The sequence below is a fragment of the Pangasianodon hypophthalmus genome, chromosome 14 (assembly GCF_027358585.1).
Source record: "Pangasianodon hypophthalmus isolate fPanHyp1 chromosome 14, fPanHyp1.pri, whole genome shotgun sequence".
NCBI classification, from domain to species: Eukaryota; Metazoa; Chordata; class Actinopteri; order Siluriformes; family Pangasiidae; genus Pangasianodon; species Pangasianodon hypophthalmus.
In genome coordinates, this window is record NC_069723.1 from 6,948,744 (window position 1) to 6,971,500 (window position 22,757).

The following is a 22,757-nucleotide window of genomic DNA, read 5'->3' on the forward strand; positions in this document are numbered from 1 at the left end:
GGTCCAAAGAGCTGTTTCTCAGGAACCAAAAGTCAGATTGAGCTGAAATCTGAGACAAGCCTTCATGTTCCTCTTGGTTAGTAGTGTTTTTTTTTCCTTGCAACACACCCATAGATACCATTTTTGCCAACTCTTTTTCTAATGGTGGAATCAGGAACCCTGACCTTTACTGAGGGAATCAAGGCCTGTAGTTCCTTAGATGTTCATCTGGGTTCTTTTGTGACTTCCTGGAATGTCACTGATGCAATCTTGGAGGAATTTTGGTGGGCTGGCCACTTCTGGGAAGATTCACCACTGTTCCAAGTTTTCTGCTATTGAAGATAATGGCTCTCACTGTGCTTCGAGTCCAAGAACCTTAGAAATGGCTCTGTAACCCATTCCAGGCAGACATATTTCAATAATTCTCATTTCTCATCTCTATCGGAAATTTCTTTTGATGGCATAGTGTGCTGCATATTGAAACCTTTTAGTCTAATTCACATTGCTGAAGAGTTTTTATTTCAGTCATGTTTAGATTCAACAGGGTTGGCAGTAATCAAGCCTGGGTGTGTCTAGTCTAACCAAACCCAATTACCAGTCAAAATTGGTTAATTGATTGATCGAGTAACTAAAGGGCAATTACTTTTTCACACAGGGCCAGTTGGTGTTGGATAACTTTTTCCTTCAATAAATGAAATGATGACTGTATGTTGTGTTAACTCAGGTAGTCTTTATCATATATTAAATTTTGTTTGAAGATTTAAAACAATTAAGTATGACAACATGCCAAAATAGAAGAAATCAAGAAGGGAGCACTTTTTTAAGGCACTGTATATCCTGCATACCTGAGAGTGGTGGGTTTTGTTTTTTGGGAATGTTTTGTCACAGAGAACAGAGGAGAAACAAGCATGACAAATGTTTTGTTGACCTGTGAAATCTTGATATTTTTGTCAAAAAAAAAAAAAATTGTGTCATGTGTGGTTGTATAGGCTAACTGCCAATTTAATTGTCCTGTGGAATCTTGCTCTTTTGAATGACTTTACCATTTTCCTTCCAACTGGCACCCAGTGATGATGTGCTGCAACCCATAACTTTTATGCTTTTTAGCTTTTTATAACTTAGGATGCTATTTAAACATTCTCTGGATATGCACGCAAAGCTCGACTTAATAGGCTAAGTGTAAATGCACACTACATAAAGATGTGGACTATGCTGAGGGTAGGAAGCTCATTAGGTTGGGGGCCACAGATTGATTAAAAAAGTAAAGCACTGCACCACAAAATCCTATGATTTGTCAGTTTGTGCCTTCTTTTTTTATTTTTTTTTAACAAGATTTATTCAAATTGGTATCAGTGACTAACACACTAACCCCTAACACACAACCCCCAACACACAGCAGTCTCAGACCAGCACTGCTCACCAAAGTCTCATCAGAGTCAACCAAATTACTGAACAGATGATAAGAGTGTATCTGGAGCACTGGGACAGTCAGACCCAAACCCAGTCCAGATTACACTGCTATCGGGCCCTAAACAGAGTATGAATTGGCAGCGTGTCTCTTCACCCTCAGACATATAAAGCAGAGACAGATCCTGACCAAGTACAGGCTGAGTGAGCACAGTCTCGCCGTGGAGAAGGGCTGACACAGGAGAACCTGGCTGCCCAGAGAACAGAGACTGTGTGATCACTGTACGAGTGGTGAGGTCGGGACAGAGCTGCACTATATATATATATATATATAGTGCATATATATATATATATAGTGTATATATATATATATATATATATATATATATATATATATATATATATATATATATATATATATATATATATATGTACACACAAAAGAAACATCTTCACTCCCAAAATACAAAATGTCTGCAAAGTATGTGTCAGAATGTGACAGCTTGAGGAACAGTGAGACACCAACTGTCCTGCACACACCCTGAATATACACTATATACAATATGTTCAGATAGTTAATTGACAGTTTTGTTGTTTGTGTGTTATGTTTTTGTTTATAATGTTTATGCATAAATGCAGATATATGTGCATTATTTGAATATCTTTTAGTTTAATCTATCTGCACTATTTGCTTTGGCAACAACGTGATTTATAACATTGATGCCAATAAAGCACTGCTGAACTGATCTGAACTGAACTGACTGGCCTAAAGACAGTGGCTCAGTGGTTAAGGCTTTGGGTTACTGATCATATTGCGAGTTCAAATCCATGTTTTCTTACAAATTGTCCTATTGAGACGCTATGCACACTTCACTTTTGCATGCCCATGACTACATGCTTCTTATATATTTTAATGCTGGAGACAGTATTTGATCATAAGAGCAAAATATGCTACCTATACTGTTCAGCTGGAGGCATTTTCCTGATAAGGTCACAGTAATAAAGAAGACGAAATAGTGCAAAATAAGTGGGGTAGAGTTTTACAAAGACAGTGAGATAAGGTAGGACAAATTTTGCTGCCAAACTGCCACCATTATTGGGCCATTCAGGAAGAGTCTTCATCCTCGTCTGCTCATTCAGTTGCATGCAGCCCCACCATCACAGCAGGCCTGATTATAAGTCGCTTTGGATAAAAGAAAGTCTGCCAATTCATACTACTATTCATACTACTACAGTAGACAATGCAGATTGTAAATACTTTGTAGTGCTATAACTTAACAATACCAACTTAACATAACAATGAACACAGTGTAAACAAATTGTTATAACCTCTTGTTGAAGTGTCCTAGCCTCCCCAGCAGCAGCATTCTTCTCACGACTACGAGTGACACACTGTTGCTTTTTGAGAGCTGCGTTTAGTTTGTGTACCTTGTCAGTCCATAGCTGCCCACAATACTGGTCTTACTTTTTAACATGAATGGTTTCATAGTGCCTTTGATTATTAAATGCTTTGGGCACAGTCACTTTCTGTAAGCAAATTAAACATTTTGTGGTTGATTTTGTGGTTTAGAAATATGCAGTTCTTCGTCTCTCCTTGGACACTCATTCAGAATTCCGCATTCAGAATCCAACTTACGACAGTGTTAACCTGTAGGTGTGTATTAACCTGCATGGGAAACAGTGCCAAATAATGCCAAGAAATGGCCTCTGGTAGATAACTTATTAACTGCATCTGAAACCAGATGGCAATCAGAACTAGTAGATAAAGTGTACAGAGTCCATTTTGGATCATCATTTGCATTTCACCTTAATGTATGAATGTATTATTCTATGTTGTGCTTCAGTGAATTGGTCTAATAATTCTTAAAGTTATTCTTTACTTAGAGATTGAAGTATGACACCATTTTAGTAACTTGGTGAATTATTTAGAGAATCTAGGTTTTAATACTGCTTCATTAGAAATGTATGATGCTACTCTAAAACATTATATTTACCCTTACCAAATACTAAGGTGGTTATAGGTATATTGGGGCATCAGGTAAATTGGGACAGTTTAACTTGGCAGCATTTATATTATATGCTTTGGCTATTTTTTTTTTTTTATTGTGGTATACAGTAAATTTGTCATAAGTAATATACATATTTATGATGCATATTTGCACAAGATGTACTACCACAAAAAAGCATAAAGCTCATATTATGCACATACATATGTTTATAATTTAATCATTTCCAAAATGTCCCAAATTACCAAACAGAGATTTTTACTTAGTGCACTGTGTTCATCTAGTATTAGAGATTGATGTTGATTGAGGCTGGTGCGTTTGTGTGTGTGTGATGCCGAAAGGTATTACCTTTCAGTGGTGTTTTTCTATTGTGATTTTTATTTCATTTGTTCATTCTGAATATTTGAATTTGGAAAAGAATGAAGATTTTCTAAATGCTGTTATTGCTGTTAATGCTTTAATAAATGAATTATAGACTATTACTTAGGCCAATAGCTTACTGTGAAGTAATTTACTTAATCTACTCTGTTCATACAGTATAAAATTTGATTTATTGATGTAATGATAAGTATTCTATTCTATAAATAAATATCATATAAAATGGGTCATTAAGGATGAAAGTTAAGACTAAATTACCAAACAGACATTAAAAACGGTTTTCAGTTATTCTTGACAAAAGGGAAAGCCATGCTTCTTCAGAATATGATATAAACATTTTTCCTTCAGATGTAGATAGTCAACAACCTGAGGATTTCAGAAATGTCTTATTCTTAGTATTAATGGCAAGAAAGCTTCGACAAGCTGGAAATAATAAAGAAAAACTGTCCTCAATTATCTGAAGTCACAGTATATCAAAGTTAACTGCATTCCATTAAAGCAAAAGAAAAATATATATAATGTGCAGTTGAGTGTATATCTGGTTTCATCCTGTCTTTTACATTGAGGCTGTATTGTTTTTTAATCATCTGCCTGCATTTCTTTACTGTCTGCCTCACTGCCTTTTCCACTGCCCCAACTGGTCTACTGCCCCAACTAATCGCCACAGTGGCGACTACTCAGTGTAATAGTCTAATCTATGCAACCCATACTAGATATTAAAAATCTTTAAGCAATAATAGTTAAAAATGTATTAAAAATGAATAGCAAAATGCATATGTGACCCAGGCAGCCTTCGAGTTTGGTGTGCATTAACCTGCGCCCTACTGAGACAGTGCCAAACAAGAATAAGGGACCTCTAGCGGATCGATAAGGAACTGCATCTGGATGTCAATGAAAGTCAGAACACCTACTATAACAGATTAATCAGAAATTGTAAAGATTCCCAGCCAATTTTCATCCCAGTTTCTACATTAGCTGATCACATTAATGTAAGGATGTATTATTCTATGTTGTGAATTGGTCTAATGTTTCTCATTTACAAAAATTAACATTTTAGCATCTATTAATACTGAATCATTAAATATGTATTCCTTTAGTTTGAAATAGCCAACAATAGTGTTGATTGATTTAGCCTGTTTATGCATAGTGTCCATAATTATGCAAAGTCAATTTAAGGCTGTTTTTGTAAAATATAAGTTTAAATTACAGCAAGTGATTTGGGGGGGATTTATACCTTATATTTTACAAAAACAGCCTTAAATTGACTTTGCATAATTGTGGACACTATGCATAAACATTTTGAGTGTGGTGCAAAAATCTGTTTTACATTTTAATTTGGGATTTTGTTTAGAAAATTTGTAACAATACACCATGTCTTTTTGTATATTGTTACAAATTTTCTAAACAAAATCTCAAATTAAAATGTAAAACAGATTTTTGCACCAGACTCAAAATAACTTATTAACTAGTTGGGTTTTTTTAATTATTATCATTAAAGATAGATTTTTTTAACCTCCAAAATCTGCTGCATCACACAGCAGTCCTAAATCATATACATTTTGTATCCATCAAGAATATTTCAATTGTTAATATACATATTCGGTTCAATTCAATTCAATTTTATTTGTATAGCGCTTTAAACAATGGACATTGTCACAGAGCAGTATATACTGTATATTCTATCATTTTGGTCATCAGCGTGAAATATTTTAGACTGGAAGGTTAACAATTTTTAAATAAACGTATGTTGTAGATTTTTTTTTTAATTTCAGGTATGATTTTGTTCTGTTTATTGTTTTATTCCTACACATTTACAGTCTATTTACTTTTTTAATATTTTGTGGAACTTTATTGGCTGGCAGCCCTAAAGGAGTTGTAAAAATCCATCTACAATAGATGTTACATGACACATTACACAATCCATTAGGAAAGCTTATGTTTGGAGAAATTATTGTTTTTAATTTTACTTTATTGAGAGCTGTGATGGCTTAACTCTCCACTTCCACCTCCACTGATCCTGTCTTAAAAATTGATCTTTGCAGCAAAAAAACCACACATAATTCTCTTCAAAACAATGAGTGTAAATTAAGTTACATTTTTTTCCAGTATTTCCTCTGCCAAGGATCTGTGACGTGATTGCTTTTGGGTGCCGACATTTTGGGCTCCATGAATTCCTGTGACAGCTCATGATTTTTACACACTGCTTATTCCATGGCTTGTTTCTTGGAAAAACACATTACATATGCTATTATGACCACTAGTGTCATTTATAATAGTTCTGAGCCTGAGCTACTGCTCTACAAAATATGTTTAAAAATATTATAAATAACATATCACAAATAAAACATGTTTGTATAATAGACAACTTGGCTGCTATTTTAATATTTTATATTTGCTTTCTCTCTTAAAATAGTAAGCTACTAAATCCAAAAATCCACAGCAAGTGAAACGAAATATATGTGATTACCATAAAGGCCATACATTTCTGGTTAATGTTTACATGACATTATAATAATAGACACCATAATATAATCCTAAGCAGTGCTGAAGTGAGTTTCTTGTAGAATTTGTTGTTAGTGAATGCCACAGAAACGTCAAAAAGAAATCCAGCCAGAGTCAAACACAAATAATTCTGAGCATTTGTCAACATTAAACAATCATTTTTAATACCGGTATACAGAAATGCCAGAATTTGGTTCACACTTGTGCTGTTTGATTCTGATGCTCATATCAGTTATCACACAGAGGATTTCCTGCAGTACTTTCTTCCAATATCAGCATTGTGATCAGTGAACTATTCATAGCAGACCTAATATGCACCTGGATATATATTAAAAATATAAATTACATTAGGCCTACAGTCTTTTAAGCTCTTTAGTAAATGACAGTGATTGTTTGCCGCAAACCTGCACAAGAAAGCAAACGGCCTCTCATACTGATTAATGCAACTCCATGCCTTACAAATTGAGCAAATAATTTGGCAGCCTGTAATCAAGAAAACGGCAATAAAAGGTCTGATGGAAGAAACAAAGTCTACTTGCTGTCATAATGTACAATGCAGTCATATAAAGAGTCATGCAGTAAATTGTCACCTAACATGCTTTTCAATATTTCTGACATGCATTCAGTACCTGAGCCAGTGAAGTTACCAAGAAATCTAAAAGCTTACTAGTGTGCTTCAAACCACAGTACATTGGCTGGTAATGTACACTGTTTTAAATGTGATTGAAAAAAACTCTTAAAACTATCCTGCATCGTTAAAAAAAAAAGATGTACACGCAAAATAAAATATGAAAATACAAAAATGGTGATGTCAGTAAAAACTAAAATGAAGTACACTTAACATTACTGGGCTTTATAGTTACAGCGCAAAAAAATAGCAGTAATTATTTGCAATAACATTCTTACAAGTCCTCACTAAGCTGTACCATCATGCCCCACACAACAAACACACATCTGAGCTAGCATATGTAGTATAGCTGTTGGTTTCTCTTTTTTTGGTATAAATGATTTAATAAGCACAGAGGATTGTAATAATAATAATAATAATAATAATAATAAAAAAAAGCAAAATCATGAAAATGCATAATATCTTTAGCTCTCATTAGAATACTAAGAATACTGGTCAGCCTAAGGCTAGTATCACAGTGTTCATTACATAATTTGCTAAATTCTATTTAGCAAACCCAGCAAAGAGCTCTTTTCTCAGTCTTATCATTTACTTTGAACGTCAAAAACATACTACCAGAGCTTGTTAAAAAAGTCCTTGCCGAAAAAGTCCTGATCTTTCAATGCTGGTGCTTAGAACAGGTTTAGGCACTGGAATCCTCTTTGAGGCGCTGACTCCGAGCCTTATACACTTCAATCAGGAGGTCTTTGACATACTGGATCTCTCTCTCTACAGATTCGGCTTTGTCTCGCAGCTCCCTGTTTCTCCCTTCCAATCCATGAAGCTCTTCCTCCAAGCAGTCCTGCTCCGCCCTCTTCCGCTGTCGATACCTGGTGTTAATATGTTCAGATCAGATCAGTGTTACTGAGCTATTGTTGTCTGTGTGAGGACAATGTGTACATGAAATTTGGCAATCTAGACCTCGAAGGATGAACAATATTGTTTCTAAAAAAATAAAAATAAAAAAAAGTGTCTTCACTAAGCGAAAAATGTTTAACCTCAGCTGACAGAGAAAGTTCTTGAATTCAATAACTACCTATTGACACAATGATCCAATAACTGAGCTGGAATCAACAGAAAATACACTTGTACTTGCACTACAAGGTCTCATCAATAGCTGAAAAGTTTTGACATTTCATTTGACTAACATAAGCTTTATTCCATCCTGCTAATGTGGGAAAGAACACTGCCACAATACCTGTAAGCAGCTGTCTTGTTCTGGTCTCTTTTCTTCTGCTTGCGCTCTCCATGACTCCTTTCCAGGCAACTTACTTTGACCTCCGGCTTGAACACACACAGGTTTTCTCTTAGCCTTTGCATTGGTTTCTGTGCTGGGAACTCCAAAGAGGATCCAACACTGTCTCCGGACAGACAATCAAAGCTTTGATCTACAAGGCATTCATGGCTTGAGTAACCACTATTCATAGACTCGACAGCCCCAGACCGGACTGACGGATCTACCTCATTCATAAAGCCATGATATGGTTCTAAATTGGCAGTAATCTGACTAAAGTAACACTCAGCTAATTCTGGGTGTTTAAATGCAGGACTACTTCCGTTTTCACTGCAGTGCAGTACTGGCATCGCAACAGCTTCATGACCATGACCGAGCATCTTCATTCCAGGAGCTTGACCTTCTCTCCTGTGGTGGGCATCCAGTGGTGCACCAGCATCAAAACTTTTCACCATCTCTGCTCTGTAAAAAACATCTTCAGTGAAACTTCTCTTTTCTTCTTCCTTTAGCAATATGGCACATTCTCTAACCTTTTTCGTACCAATATGGTTCTTCCCAAAAATCTTGTCAACAGAACACTGGTCTAAAGCCATCTCTGCATAACCTGAATGAGTCCCTTTGAAAGTCCATGTCTCTTTCTCAAAAACTTCCACGTCTTTGCAACCATTCGATGCTATCCTTTGGCTAGTGGAGTGGGTCCGAACATAGCTGTAAGGAGCAGGTCTGGATGTTTTAGATCTTCCCACAGAGCTGCCGCAAAACCCTCTCAGGTCAAGCTCACCTGTTGCCAGGCTAACGAGCCTGGGGTTCGATTCGGACTGGTTCACGTTGTATGAAGTGCAGGGTAACTGGTAATATGATGGGGCGGACATTGCTTGGTAGCCTTTATCACATTTCTGCCATTTCTCTGCTTTCATGGGCGCTGATTCAAATAGGTAATAATCCTCGAGTTGGGCAAGTTCTTCTTTTAGGAGAGAGGTCATGACCTCCAAATCAGAGGGCACCTGGACATCATGTTCCAAGGGGGAAGGTGGAATCGATGAGCCAGGAGACGATTCAGTTGATGCTGAAAGTGGGTAGGTGTCAAAATGTTCTGTCATCCAATCTGAAAATTATAAAGTGTACATTAAATAACAGTAAATTATAAATTACGATAAAAGATTAAAGAATAGAAAATGTAAGCCCTTGTCATGCGTGGCGAAATTTTGAAGTCTAATCACTTCGACTTACTACTACTAAACATACCTACGCATTAATTTCGATCCAGCCAACATGTAATAATGAATTTCAGACTGTACATACAATAAACATAGCTAGAAATGCAGCCACCAGCAAACATGACCAAGGACACACAATATGAAATAAAGTCATTAGCTTTACTTACGGTACGCCATTAACACATATACTGCAGTGCGGTGTCCACCGACTATCGGGTAAAATAAAAAATCATCTCTCTGCTTACCAATGTACGTCCATACGTCTGTGTAGACTCCTCCCCTCTTGTCTGGGATTGGCTGTCATTAGCCAGTGGGAAAGAGAGAATTCGGAGGTCGGCTTTGCAAATGAGGAGAATTTTGCAGAAAAGGATCTATGATGCCACAATGTTCTCTGATTTGCTTGACGCACTCAATTGTGTACTCAAATGTGTCAGAATTCAAGGAGGGCTTCACACAGCGCAATGGCAAGAAAAAGTGATACCTATAAAAGACAGGGATTGAAGAAAAAAAAAAAAAGAAACAGCAGTTGTGTGTGTGTTAATCAAACCTTTGAAATACAAGGTTAGGGCTGTATAGTATTCTTTTCAAATCCCTTCCATAAAATGCTTTGCTTGCTGATTTGTATTTGCATTATTCTCAGTTTTCTCAGTATTCTGCCTGAATATATACTGTATATTACATTTGGAGAGAGTTTTATAGCATAAACCAGCAAGTCCAGTGTGTCTAAGATGAATATTATAACAGGTTTACTCAAGTCTAAGTAATTGATCTGTTTTAATACACAATCAAAACTAACACAAAAATGAAAACACAGTGGATTATATATAATAAACAACGAAATCATGTGCTTTACTTAATGTTATATACTTAGAATTCACATAACCCGGATGACTGAAGGAACAAATCATCTGTGCCAAAAGAGCAGAGAGCAGTCACGTGGTTACTGAGCCGCTAGTTGTCTGTCAGGAGTAATTAATGGCATTAAACAGGACAGAGCAGATTGCACAACAGAACAGTTGGAAATAAAATTACACCAGAATCACTCATCTGCTGACGTGATCTTTATAAGGAGGTCTCTTTCTGTGATTTGTGGCTGATGATCCTCCAGAACAAGGATAAATCTTTGAAGAAAGGGACTTACCTACATGGACACTGAACTCTGTAGACTGCTCTACAGGCAAACTCCTTTTGGGTTTTAGGACAGAGCCAAAACATGATCACAACAAAGTTTTACGTTGATCTGTATGTACGAGTGAAGCAAGTCGTAGGCAGAAGGCAGCCTAACGCAAAACAAAGTGCCCCCATGCACCTAGGGCGTTTTCTGCTTCCCAGCCTGCTGTACTAACTGCAACTGAACTGGCCACTTACTCCATGTTGATGTGGGCTGAAGTGTGTGCTGTCCACCAGGTAAACTCCACCAGGCACAGGAAAAGAGCGGCTTCACATTAACACAGCATCTTCTTATCCTGTCTTCTTCAAACCATTTGATGTTCAAGATGATCTAGGGAGCAAAAAAAACGTTTCTAAAACTTTTGGGCACCGGGGAAGCACAACGCCTATACAAACACAGCCTTATCACACCCACTCATATCCATCCGCCTCTCTCTGAACTGGAATAAACGTCAACTGACCTGCCATGAGAGTCTGCTTTCTACACGTAGACACGCCATTGTAACGTGTTACTAACTGGTAGAGCTATTTATAGCCTGTTTCGAGCCTATAAATAGCTATTTATATATTGTTATTTATATTTACATGATTTCTGGAGGTTGTGTGAGGAAAAATGAAGAGTGAGGTAAACATGTTCAGCTGCTGTGAATGCTTAAAAATGCCTCCTTTTGCACACAGCTATAATTACAGGTGTAATTTGTGATCTGATAAATCAGGCAGTCGGTGTAAAGGCGTGAGACGGAGAGGACTAGTTAATGAGAGGCTGTGAGGAAGGACACTGTGGCGGTACAGTTTGGAGCGGGAGCCGGTTGCAGGCGTGTTGCATCAGATCTGCTGGAGTTTTGCCTCTGTTCAAACTCTGTTGGCACTCTTGTCCATAACCTACGCTTCCGTGTTGAGAAGTTTCGCTCCTATAGTATATTGTTTGGGAAGTGAAAATCACCCTCGGAAAAAGTAGTTTTTGTTTGGGAAATATGCTTTCATTCGCCGATGTGCCAATCCGTCTCAGGAAGTGTAGCCTGAGGGGGAGGCTGTCGGAGCTCAAGGCTCAGAGCGTGGTGTCTAAATGCCTCCAACTCTCCCAGACAGTCTGTCATTCGTTAAAACCACGGACACACACAGGACATTAAGCCTTTACAGTGTTTACACCATGGGCTTTATGGTTAATAACTTTATAACTCTTCCCAAAATCTCACTGAAAGCTGATCTGACTGAAAACATGACAGGCGCAGAAGCCCTTCCAGGCCTTTATTTGTTTGTTTGTTTGTTTGTTTGTTTATATTTATTTATATGTGTGGGTATGTGTAATTGCTTAATGATTGTTCTCATTATTTTTGATTTAATGCCTTATTCTGTCATTTTATTTTCTTTATTTGAATAATTGTGTGTATACACACACACACACACACACACACATATATATATACATATATATATATATATATATATATATATATATATATTAAACTTTATTTCCTTTGATTACTTTTTTAAACACCTTAGACTTTTATTGGAAATTAAAGGTGTTATGTAACGAGAATAATAATAATAATAATAATAATAATAATATTAATAATAATATTATTGATGATGATGATCATGATGATTATACAGCATATATAACAACTATATAGCAATAATATACTACTACTACTACTGCTACTACTAAATAATAATAATAATATTGATGATGATGAAGAAGATGATGATTATAGAGCATATATTAACTATATAGCAACAGTATACTACTACTACTAAATAATAAAAATAATTATAATAATCATCATCCCAATCATCTTTTTTATATTAATTATCATAGTAATTATTCATATTAATTCCCCATAACACTACATTATTTTCTTACTTATTTGGGCTAAAGTATCAATTTTTGTACCGCAAGTCCCTACATTTTATCTAATCATTCTGAATAAATCCATAAGGCTGGATTTATTAGTGCAGTGATTACTCTGTACTCTTCTTTATTCAGTGAAATATCCATATCACCATAGATACAGTAATGATAAAGCGTATAGTATTTTCATACATGCAGATTTATAAACGAGTTCTCGTTATGCAGTAGCTAAAATGAATAATAATAATGAATAATAATGAATAATTAAACAACAAAATAGTATTGATATCTAATGTCATCAAATTGTTTGCTGCATTTTATATATATATATATATATATATATATATATATATATATATATATATATATATACGGTTTCTTATAGCATTATAGTAGGATTGCTGAGAGTAGTCTAGAGTAGCTGATCTGTGATATGCAAGAGCACACCGCTGGTTTGCTGGTACATTGATAAAGGTTACACCATAATTTCATCACCAGCTCCCAAAGAATCATGCTGCCATTAATGTTTTATATGCAACTCAGAGTAACATTACACATGCACGTGTGGGTTGTAAGAACCCTTTGTTTCTTAGGTAGCAAATTACCTGTTACGTGTTATATATATAATATATAATTATACATAATTATATCAAGTATGTAATTATATATATATATTGCCATTTTTATAATTTCATAATTGCCCTTTTAAAAATGCACTACGTGAGAGAATATGCTAAGTTGACTATTTTTATAATGTTTTCAGCTGAAATGAGGTGTCAAATCACACTTAAGATTAGTATTTTATTTGCGTTTCAACAGTTGACTCTGTAAATGAAAATTATTAATAAACAAAGCAGCAGCTTATTTCAGTCAGTAGCCTTTCCTTTAACCCATATGGGACTTTTTTATGGGCAGTCAGTAGTCTAGTAGTCAGAAAACTCTGAAAACTGGTGTGAGTTTGTTCAGCGTGATAAATAATCTTTGTTATGTTCTTTGTATGCTGCAATAACCTTTTACTATAAAATTCTGGAATCAAATTTAGGATGATGTATGGACAACACAGCAATGAATCATTCAAAATTTATTGCAAAGAGGGGAAAAGAAAAACTGAAAAGAAAAATCCACTCTTTTTCATATGTCATAATAATGGCTACACTGACTTTTATTATTATAAAAAGGGCATTTATGTAAAGGCTTATAATTTACCTTTTTAAATATGCATTTAAATGTCCATTTTAAAATATATATATATTTTTAAATATAATTGATCTATTTAGAAGGTGTAGTTTTTCAAACAGCCTTTATTTATAATATAATATAATATAATATAATATAATATAATATAATATAATACAGGGTGTCCAATAAGTTCACGGTTTATTTGTATTTTTGCAGTTTTACAGACCATAATGTATCTGACCAAAGAAGAATGAATCCAAATAATTCTACTAATAGAAAATCAATACAAAAGAGAACATAATGAGAAAGTTCTGTAAATAAGCTTTGTTTGCCTTTAAAAATTTTTTTTTTACTATGATGGGCACACTGTATATTAACAGCAATCATAATAATTATCCAAATTCCCCAAATTTAGAGGTAAACAAAATTGCACACCCCTTGAGAAGAACTGGTGAATCTAAATTGTCTCCTAGGTGTGAATATTGTGCGAAAGTAAGTGTATGATAAAGATGATGGTAAGATGAATGATTCTGTTGAATAAACTTGAAAGTGTCAAATGACCTACAACACCCAACAAATGGTATACACACAATGTTATCAAAACTGGCCAGATGTATGGGCAACAGGGACGCAGAAATTTATTTACCTAAATTTTGTTGCGCTTTTTTGAATTATTTTTTATCAAAAAAACAAAAAGAAAGAAAGAAAGAGTCACCAGTATTTGTTATTTCAATATAGGCAACTTCCCAGAGTTTTGCACTGATTTAATTGTTCTCTTTTGTATTTGTACTGTCTTTTAGCCTTTTCAGCTCTTATTCTTTGTGTTCTTTTTCCAATCTTAGAGAGTTTTTCAGATAGAGAACAAAAATCCATACTTCCTAAGAGGCTGTAAAATAAACTGCCATTTTTCTCCCTAGAACGCATGTGAAATTTTAAATCCATTTAATCTATAATATTAAATGCTCTATCACCTGTTCAGTCCCCAAAATCAATGAAATAAATGAGCGAGATCTTTATGCTTCAGGAGTTCCACAGCCTTCAGACGTCTGTATCTGCAGCAACGGTGTGGGAAAGTTCACACATCCTGACAGGTGAAACTTAAAAAATGGCCAAAAAGACGAGCCTCTGAGGGATGTTATGTAGACATTTTTCTTTTCTGTGATCATGACCCACCTTCTCTGACCCTGCAAGGAGAAAAGTTGAACAATTATTTTGCTTTTCTAACATTAAAGGTACACTATGGGGAATGTGGTATTAGGTCACGCACCTGGGTCACATGACACCACCATCCCTAATGCAGTACATTGCAGAGATTGTTAACTCTAATATGAAGTGCAGTTCCTTACACTAGGAGTGGTTTTAAAATGCAGTGTCAAATAAGGTCTGTAACACAAGATCACTATTATTACATTACTTTCTAGGTCATCTTCTTACTCCAAAATGCACAGCATTATAATAAATGTGTTTTATAATCACTATGCTTCTCACATAGACTTTACCCCTACAAGGCTGTCAGTATTTCAGTAGGCACCAAAGTCCAATTCTATTGCTCCATGAAATAGCCAGTGAATGAATTATATGAGTATAACTTTTCTCTCTTCTCTTTCAAAGATTGAGAGAGAGAGAGAGAGTGAAAGAGAGTCAGTAACCACATAAAGCATTCTTGGGTGATATTATTATTATTATTATTATTATTATTATTATTATTATTATTTTGCAATGTGCTTTTAATGATGCAGACTTTAATTCAAGGTAGGTTTTCAAGGTTTAATTCAACCTTTGACCAGATGGCTGTTAATGTTAAACCTTCTGATAGCATAAAGAAACTAATTATCATAAATGCAACACTAAATGTATCAGTGCGTATCATTCTTGCATTTGTTTTTGTCAATTTGCTTTTTTCTTCACTGCTATACCAGCTTCAGTTTTCTATTTTCTCAAGACACTGCACTGTGAAACTATTGCACCTTGCAATAGTTTGTCAAAGTTTGTTTCCTCACTGCATCTTCCATTGCCATAATGTAAAATAATTAGCCTGATTAGACCATCATGCTGGTTCCTCTCCAGGTTTCTTCCTCACATCGTCTCTGGAAGGTTTATTTTTTTTGCTACTGTTGCCTCTGGCTTGCTCATTAGAGATCTAAATCTACATCCAGATTTCTGTGCCTTGTGAGAGTGTCTATTGTTAAAAGTCTTATGCTAATAAATTTGAATTTAATTGATTTTCAATTATTTTTTATCTGGAAATAGAGAGGGTGGATATACAGTATACACTTTTGGGAGAGCAAAGCACATTTTATGTTAAAAAATTTTATTCTATTCTTGACATTGTCATTATATATCACTATAAATCTCAGGCACTAGAGATTTATATGCAAAGGTAAATTCTGATTTGGTGTATACTGAGGATAGTGTTGCATCGTCTGCCTGCCTGCAACAGAACAAGAACTTACTCACAGCTCTGCAGAATTTATTGTCAAAAGTCAGATTTTGATGTATGAAAGTAATTTACTCATCTGAAGACTATTTTTGAATTATGTGCATTTTTTTCTATGTAAATGAAGCCAAAATAGGCTAGTTTTGATCAGTGTCTAGTTGACTATCCTTTAACATGATTGTTAGTTGACAACGCTAAGCTGGTCAGCTAGATTTCAAGATGGGTGATATTGTGGGGTCAGTTGGAACAGTGTTACCAATACAAGCATTTTAGATATTTAACAAAACAAAAATAACACAAGGATGAAGCTTAAAGACACACGCATAGCAATGTTATTTATGTTATTGACATACTGGTGCATCATGCTGAGCCAAACTGACCCCATTTTCCCTACTAAGCACCATAGCATCAATTAGTCTTGAGTCAGTTTTTACCCCTTTTGTGCTCTACTGCTCTTAGAGTGCGCTCAGCCCTCACTGTTGTTTGTATTGCTAATGTTCACTTCAGCTTAAAACAACTTAAAACACTTAATCCGCAGGGACAGTGACCTCATCGCAGTTACATGAATATTATTTACCATAATCTTTCACTGAGTGGATTCTCCCTCTGTTCTTTAAGCATTTTGTTTTCTCCCTTAAAGTGTTATACATTCTGGTGGGTCCTGCCACTTAACGGGCTAACGAAGCTTGTGACTAACATGAGCTGCTAAGAGCCATAGAGTTGGTTCTCACTCTATATACCATATCATACTGACTCTGCTTTTCTTAGCTTGAATTCCTGCTAATTCACAGCTTTTTATGTCTGTTTTTCTACACTTGGTTTGGATTGTACCATAGCTTATACTGTACTCTGTAGGCAGCCACTGCTAACTGTGCTACAAAGTTGAGCTCATGCAGACTATGCCTGAATCTGTGAAAAATGGTGGCCATCAATTATGTGCCCACTGCCTTGACACTGACACTCTTAAGGATGCTGTGTCGTCTTTTGCATTGACTGTGCCAGAGCCAACACATATGCTCAGCTGGCAGATCTGAACCTGGCCAAGACTCATCAATGTAAACAGCCCGTTGTTCGTAAACAGTCAGGCCTGGTGACGACCACTAAGTGACAAAGAAGCTCTGAAAATAGCCTGAGTTGCTCTCTAGATTTACCAATGTCTTGGCTCCCAGACACGACTCACTGAAGTCCAGGAGCAGTCCAGGAGCTGAGACAATGTAAATTGATGGCTTGATGTCTCAGCATTACCCTCCTTATAGGTCTTGGCAGGCCTCACTACCCCCTCACTCACGAACTGTGGTGCACATTCTGGCCAGTATGATGGATCATGAGCATCCTGGACTTGGACTTATGCCTCCTGTTGATGCTTGTCTTGTGCCACTTATGGTTTCATCCAGAGAAAAGCACTACATCAAATGTACACTGCTCTAACACTGAGTACACTTTCACTGGTTGTTGGAACACCCTAGGAGGTTTCTCCACGAACAGATCTTTGGCTAGAAAGATTTATCATCCCTAACCTAGTTGCCTGTGCCTGCAGGTTTGGCCCAGCTGACAGAATCTCCAAACAAGGACTGTGATCTAGCAATTCAGGAAACATTTCTGAATGCAGGAGTCTCTAGTACACATTACATTCAATTCAATTCATCTTTATTTGTATAGTGCTTTTAACAATGGACATTGTCACAAAGCAGCTTTACAGAAATAAATGGATTCACAAAAAATATATTGTAAATATGTGAATTTATCCCTAATGAGCAAGCCATTACATGAATACCCTTAGGTGGAAACTCTTTTGCAAATGGTTTTCAGTTTATTGGCTGGACTCTGTCTAATTCCTAGGATTTTTACCTTTCTTCAGGGACTGTGCATCAAAATAGGAACAATTTCTTCGCAGTATTAGACGGTAGCATGGATATTAGTTCCAAATGGGCTGGTTTTAGTATTTCAGAAACTGTTGATCTGGGATTCCCATGTTCAACAGTCTCTAGAGTTTACCCAGAATGAGGCAACGACAAAAAAACATCCATTGAGTGGCAGTTCTGAAGGCGGAAACACTTTGTTGATGAGAGAGGTCAGAGGAGAGTGGCCAGACTGGTTGGGGCTGACAGGAAAGTTATGGCAAATCAAATAACCACTCTTTGTAATTGTGGTGAGCAGAAAAGCATCAGAGGCACAGGCTCACTGAATGTCTGGGCTGGCAAATTTAGATTTCTGCTGCAACATGCAGATGGTAGGGTCCGAACAACATGAATCCATGGACCCAGCCTGGTTTGAGTCAGTAATTCAGGCTGGTGGCAGCAGTGTAATGGTGTGGAGAATCTTTGCTTGACACATCTAAGGCCCCTTAATACCAATTGAACATTGTTTGAATGCCACAACCTATCTGAGTATTCTTGCTAACCATGTGTATCCCTTTATGGGCACATTTTATCCAGTGGCCACTTTCAATATGATAATGCATCACAAGTTCTCTCAAACTGGTTCCATGAACATGACAATGAGTGCAGTGTACATCACTGGCCTACCCAGTCAGCAGATCTGAATTCAATATAGCATCTTTGAGATGTGGTAGAACTGGGGATTCACTGCATGAATGTGCAGCTGACAAATCTGCAGCAATTATGTGATGCAATCATGCCAGCATGGACCAGAATCTCAAAGGAATGTTTCCAACACCTTGTGGAGTCCATGTTATGAAGAATTGAAGCTGTTGCGAGAGCAAAGTGGGGTCCTAACCCAGTATTATTATGGTGTTCCTAATATAGTAATTCCTAATAAAGCTTAAATTCTTCAACAGCTTTTACATACTGTACATTTTTTTTTTCATGTAAAGATTTAACCACTTTAAAAACTTTTTTAAAAAATTGTATTTTGCATCACTATAAGACCTTCTGATTTAGGTAATCACATACACCGATGTCCTGTTCAGTATTTAGCATTAGTAACTAGTATCTTAGTTCGAATATGAAAAACTTTGTTGATGGGAGTGCATTTCAAGCTTCCTGTTCCCCATGTTAAATTTACCTTTGGGCAACACACTTAACCTTGGGTTAAGTTGCTTGAAGGGTACAATCACCTCATTACCCTTGCTTCAGAGCAGATTTGAGACTGCAAATAAATGCCAGAGAAGCATACAGGTTGCCTAGGGTGCCTTCTTCAGGGTGCTCATTAACATTGTTTTAAATTCACTCTAAGAGGTGTGGAAGTTGTCAATTCCACTACTTTGGGCAGACTCCATTTGACTTTTACATACACTGTAAACCATAATAGGTTGACTTTACCTTGGGAAAAAAGGTGAAACAATTGCATCATCATTTTTTCAACTATAGTATTTCATTCGTTTTAATAAGACTTTGTATAGACAGCTCATGTCATGGCCACAGGCTTGAGTATTTTAACTAAAAAATAATTGATTAGGTTGTCTATTGAAATCTTAGTTCAAGCATGTTGAAAAATGTTATGTTGGCATCACTCAAAAAAAATAAATTATCTCTAAGCATCTGCATTAATAGGAAAATGTCAAGAAACTTGCTATATAATCTTCAAATATGTTGAACTAAAGAGTGAAACACTGAAGGAAAACACTACTCTTTTGTTTGTTTGTCTGTATGTTTTGAACCTCCAGGAACAGTGCATAAGTAGAAAACAGGCTCCTAAGCATCTTCTGGAATCTGTCAGGATCCTGATGGAATTGTGGGATACATAGTCAGGGATACATCACAGTCTTTACAACATCAAGAGCACTGTGACCGCAATTACACATCAAATATCTACTTGTGCCCTATGGTAGAAGACAAGCACAACCCATAAGGGGAGCTGCATCTCCTATTACATTAGATATTTAGGTAAAGTATTAGATACTCAGGTAATGTGGTAAAAGTGTTGAGAGACAGAGTGATATGTAAATAGACAAACCCATGCAAAACTACATAATTAAATATTAATTAATTAACTTACTTATTATTTTATTCTTTAATTCATTGGATACTAACTATTAACATAACATAATAAAGGCAAACTAGCACACAGCAGAAGGTAGAAGGGCCTGAGAGCTACTGGTTGATGCAATGGTGTAACAAGACGGAGCGAGACAAAGTTTTCTGAACTACCACAGGAAAGTGTGTATTTTTTTAAGAGATGGGATGCTGTATTATGTAGTGGTATAATGTATGTTCAGATGATAATACTGAATATCTTCAGTTTATCAGGCTGAGATTCCCATAAGCATCACAGTGCAAAGCTCATGGTTATCTGGTTGAACAATAATCACATTAAACACAGTTATGATGATCTTTACAGTGCTTTTGGGAAACTGCACCTAGAGCATTAGGCTAGCAGATGTGAAAGTAACATAAGGACCAGTGTTATTTAGATCAGGTATGCTGACTGACATTTAGTGATATATAGAATTAAATGATCAAAATTTCACAGAAAGGACTACTTACAAAACAAAAGACTGCTAAAGAAATCTGCATTCTCATCTCCAAGTATGTATGGAAGGCCACAGAGGACTGCTGTTCACCTCCTATTGATGTCTGCACAGCTTTGCATTGACAGTACAGTTGTACTTCTAGGTAGCGCCATACCTTGGGTTTGATTTATTACAGAAACTCAATAAGCCTCTTTCCACCATCTCTACCTCAATTAAATAACATACTGTGAAGTGAATTTATTGTACATTGCAAAGTTTTTGTCCTACACTGTTCCTCTGTCCTTACATATGTCACCTGTAATTCTGCCTCACTTATGTAAAGCTACGTTTACATAAATCTGAATTTTTAAAAACTCTACTGACCAGACAGTGGCATAAGTGTATTTAACAGAGAAAAGTGAACAAAATGTACCAAATTTGCTGTGATTGGTGTGTTCCATCAATCAGAGTGTGCTACTGATGAGGTCTCAGGTGGATCCAGATATTGACCCTGTACATTCACTTAGGTTTGAGGAAAACTAAATATTGAAATTTTAGGAATGACCAAACCTTCACTACACAACAGGCTTCACCAATGAACTCTGGGCAAGTCTAGATAGTTGGCAGGGGATTTCATGTCACTTATGTAAGTCTCGGTTTTCACAATTCAGCACTAATGACTTTTCTGTCTTCCCTAGAAGCTCATTTCTGCCTCAAAGATTGAATAAGAATATGATTGATTTTTTTCAAGGTGGAAGTTAGTACAGAAGCCCTTAGATCATTTTCTGTTTCAGATACACTGAAATACATAACATTGTTAAATGAATTTCAAAAGAGCATAAACTGACTTCACTTTATAATATTGTTTCCCAAGGTACCACACAGGTAAGCTTGTATACAAATGCAGAGATATAACCAAGTTTAAACTTGCTTTTATTAAGAGTAAATAAAATGTATACTGAACACCACTAAGAGGGAAAAGAGTTTTATTCACAACTAATATGTTAAAAAACAATTTCTTCATTAGCAAGCAAGTTTTACTTCTAGTGCAACTTTTAACACTTTGCCTTTATAAAAGGCAACCCTCTCTAAATGCTGCATGCCACACTATTCAATTAATTTGCACGAAGGTAAAACAAACTAAGCTGGGCCAGCATATATGTACCGCCATCACTCTTATGCCACAGTCTACATCCACACAAAGGCATTCTCTTGGCACTAGAGCATCACTTATGATCATGACATAGGCGTGTGTGTATCACTCTATTTCCCTCATTTCCCCAGGAGCCAAGTCACTTACTCAGCAGCAAGAGTTTACTGGCCCACAGTGTTGCTCCATTCACTCTTGTCCCACCAAATTCTTGGTGTTCTGCCTCAGAAACCTCTTTCTCCCACCCTCGTCTCACAACATGCAGTTAACAATTCCACCAGACTTCACCGAGTGCAGCCTAAACTGCTAATGACTTACACAACCAGTACCCAAATCTCCTGGAGCCCGAGAACAGCCTCCAGCTGTGAGTCTACTGCCTTGGTATCAACCTAATCAGGCTGCTAGACACAGCTGGTTGTCGTTGGTTGTCACTGAAATCTTGTGAACTTGCTGGACAGCATTCAGATCACCCCATCTGACAGTGCATTCAGCCTTGGGGCAGTTCTGGACAACCAGCTATCGTTTGCCTCACCTCTCTAACATGACTCAGTCATGCAGGTTTCTCCTTAGCAACATCAGGAGGATCCAGCCTTTCCTGTCCACAGGGGCCACTCAGGTGCTTGTTCAGTCCCTTGTCATTTTGAGACTGGACTACTGAAGCTTGCTCCTGGAAGGTCTGCCTCTGTGCACCATCCAACCCACAAGTACAGGGTCAATAAAATGGAATGGATGTGCTGTCTACAGTGGATATACTGTTGAGGCAGCGGATATACACAGGAGGTAGTCATTTGCACCCAGAGGTTGTACAGCTGATAAAGGCCCCAGAATGGCCAGAAACACATTGGTTCCTACTGCTACTCTCCCTAGTGGTTGGGACACCCTTTCTGGGCAAACTAAATTTCTCTGATGAACAGGGAGATGTGGCACTCCAGACAGACTATCTGCGCTTGTGGGTTTGGCCCCTCAGAAAGTCGAACTCAGTGACTGTGTCATAGCAGTCCAAGAAGCGATCCTGAGCCCCTAGTATGCAGGCCTTGTATGCTCTCAGGTGGTGTGCACCCCACTGATTGGACTTTGTGCACTACCCGTTGCCCAAAGTGCTAGCCTTCTTGCAGGTGCTCCTGGATTCTGGCAAGTCCCTGTCTACAGTGAAAGGTGAAGTGGCAGC

General features: G+C 36.7%; 1 protein-coding gene across 2 annotated transcripts; it reads right to left on the bottom strand.

Annotated features, from left to right (window-relative positions):
• Positions 1-6,409: 6,409 nt before the first annotated feature.
• On the bottom strand, positions 6,410-10,947 carry atf5b (activating transcription factor 5b). Of its 2 annotated transcripts, none has more exons than XM_026924665.3 (4): positions 10,759-10,947; positions 9,636-9,871; positions 8,138-9,278; positions 6,410-7,769 (listed from the first exon to the last, which is right to left on the bottom strand). In XM_026924665.3, exons 3-4 carry the CDS (start codon positions 9,271-9,273, stop codon positions 7,583-7,585), a joined length of 1,323 nt encoding a protein of 440 aa, XP_026780466.1. In that variant the 5' UTR covers positions 9,274-9,278; positions 9,636-9,871; positions 10,759-10,947; the 3' UTR covers positions 6,410-7,582. The 2 variants fall into 2 exon arrangements, with proteins under 2 accessions (XP_026780466.1, XP_026780467.1); XM_026924666.3 differs by having other exon boundaries at positions 10,532-10,947.
• Positions 10,948-22,757: the final 11,810 nt, after the last annotated feature.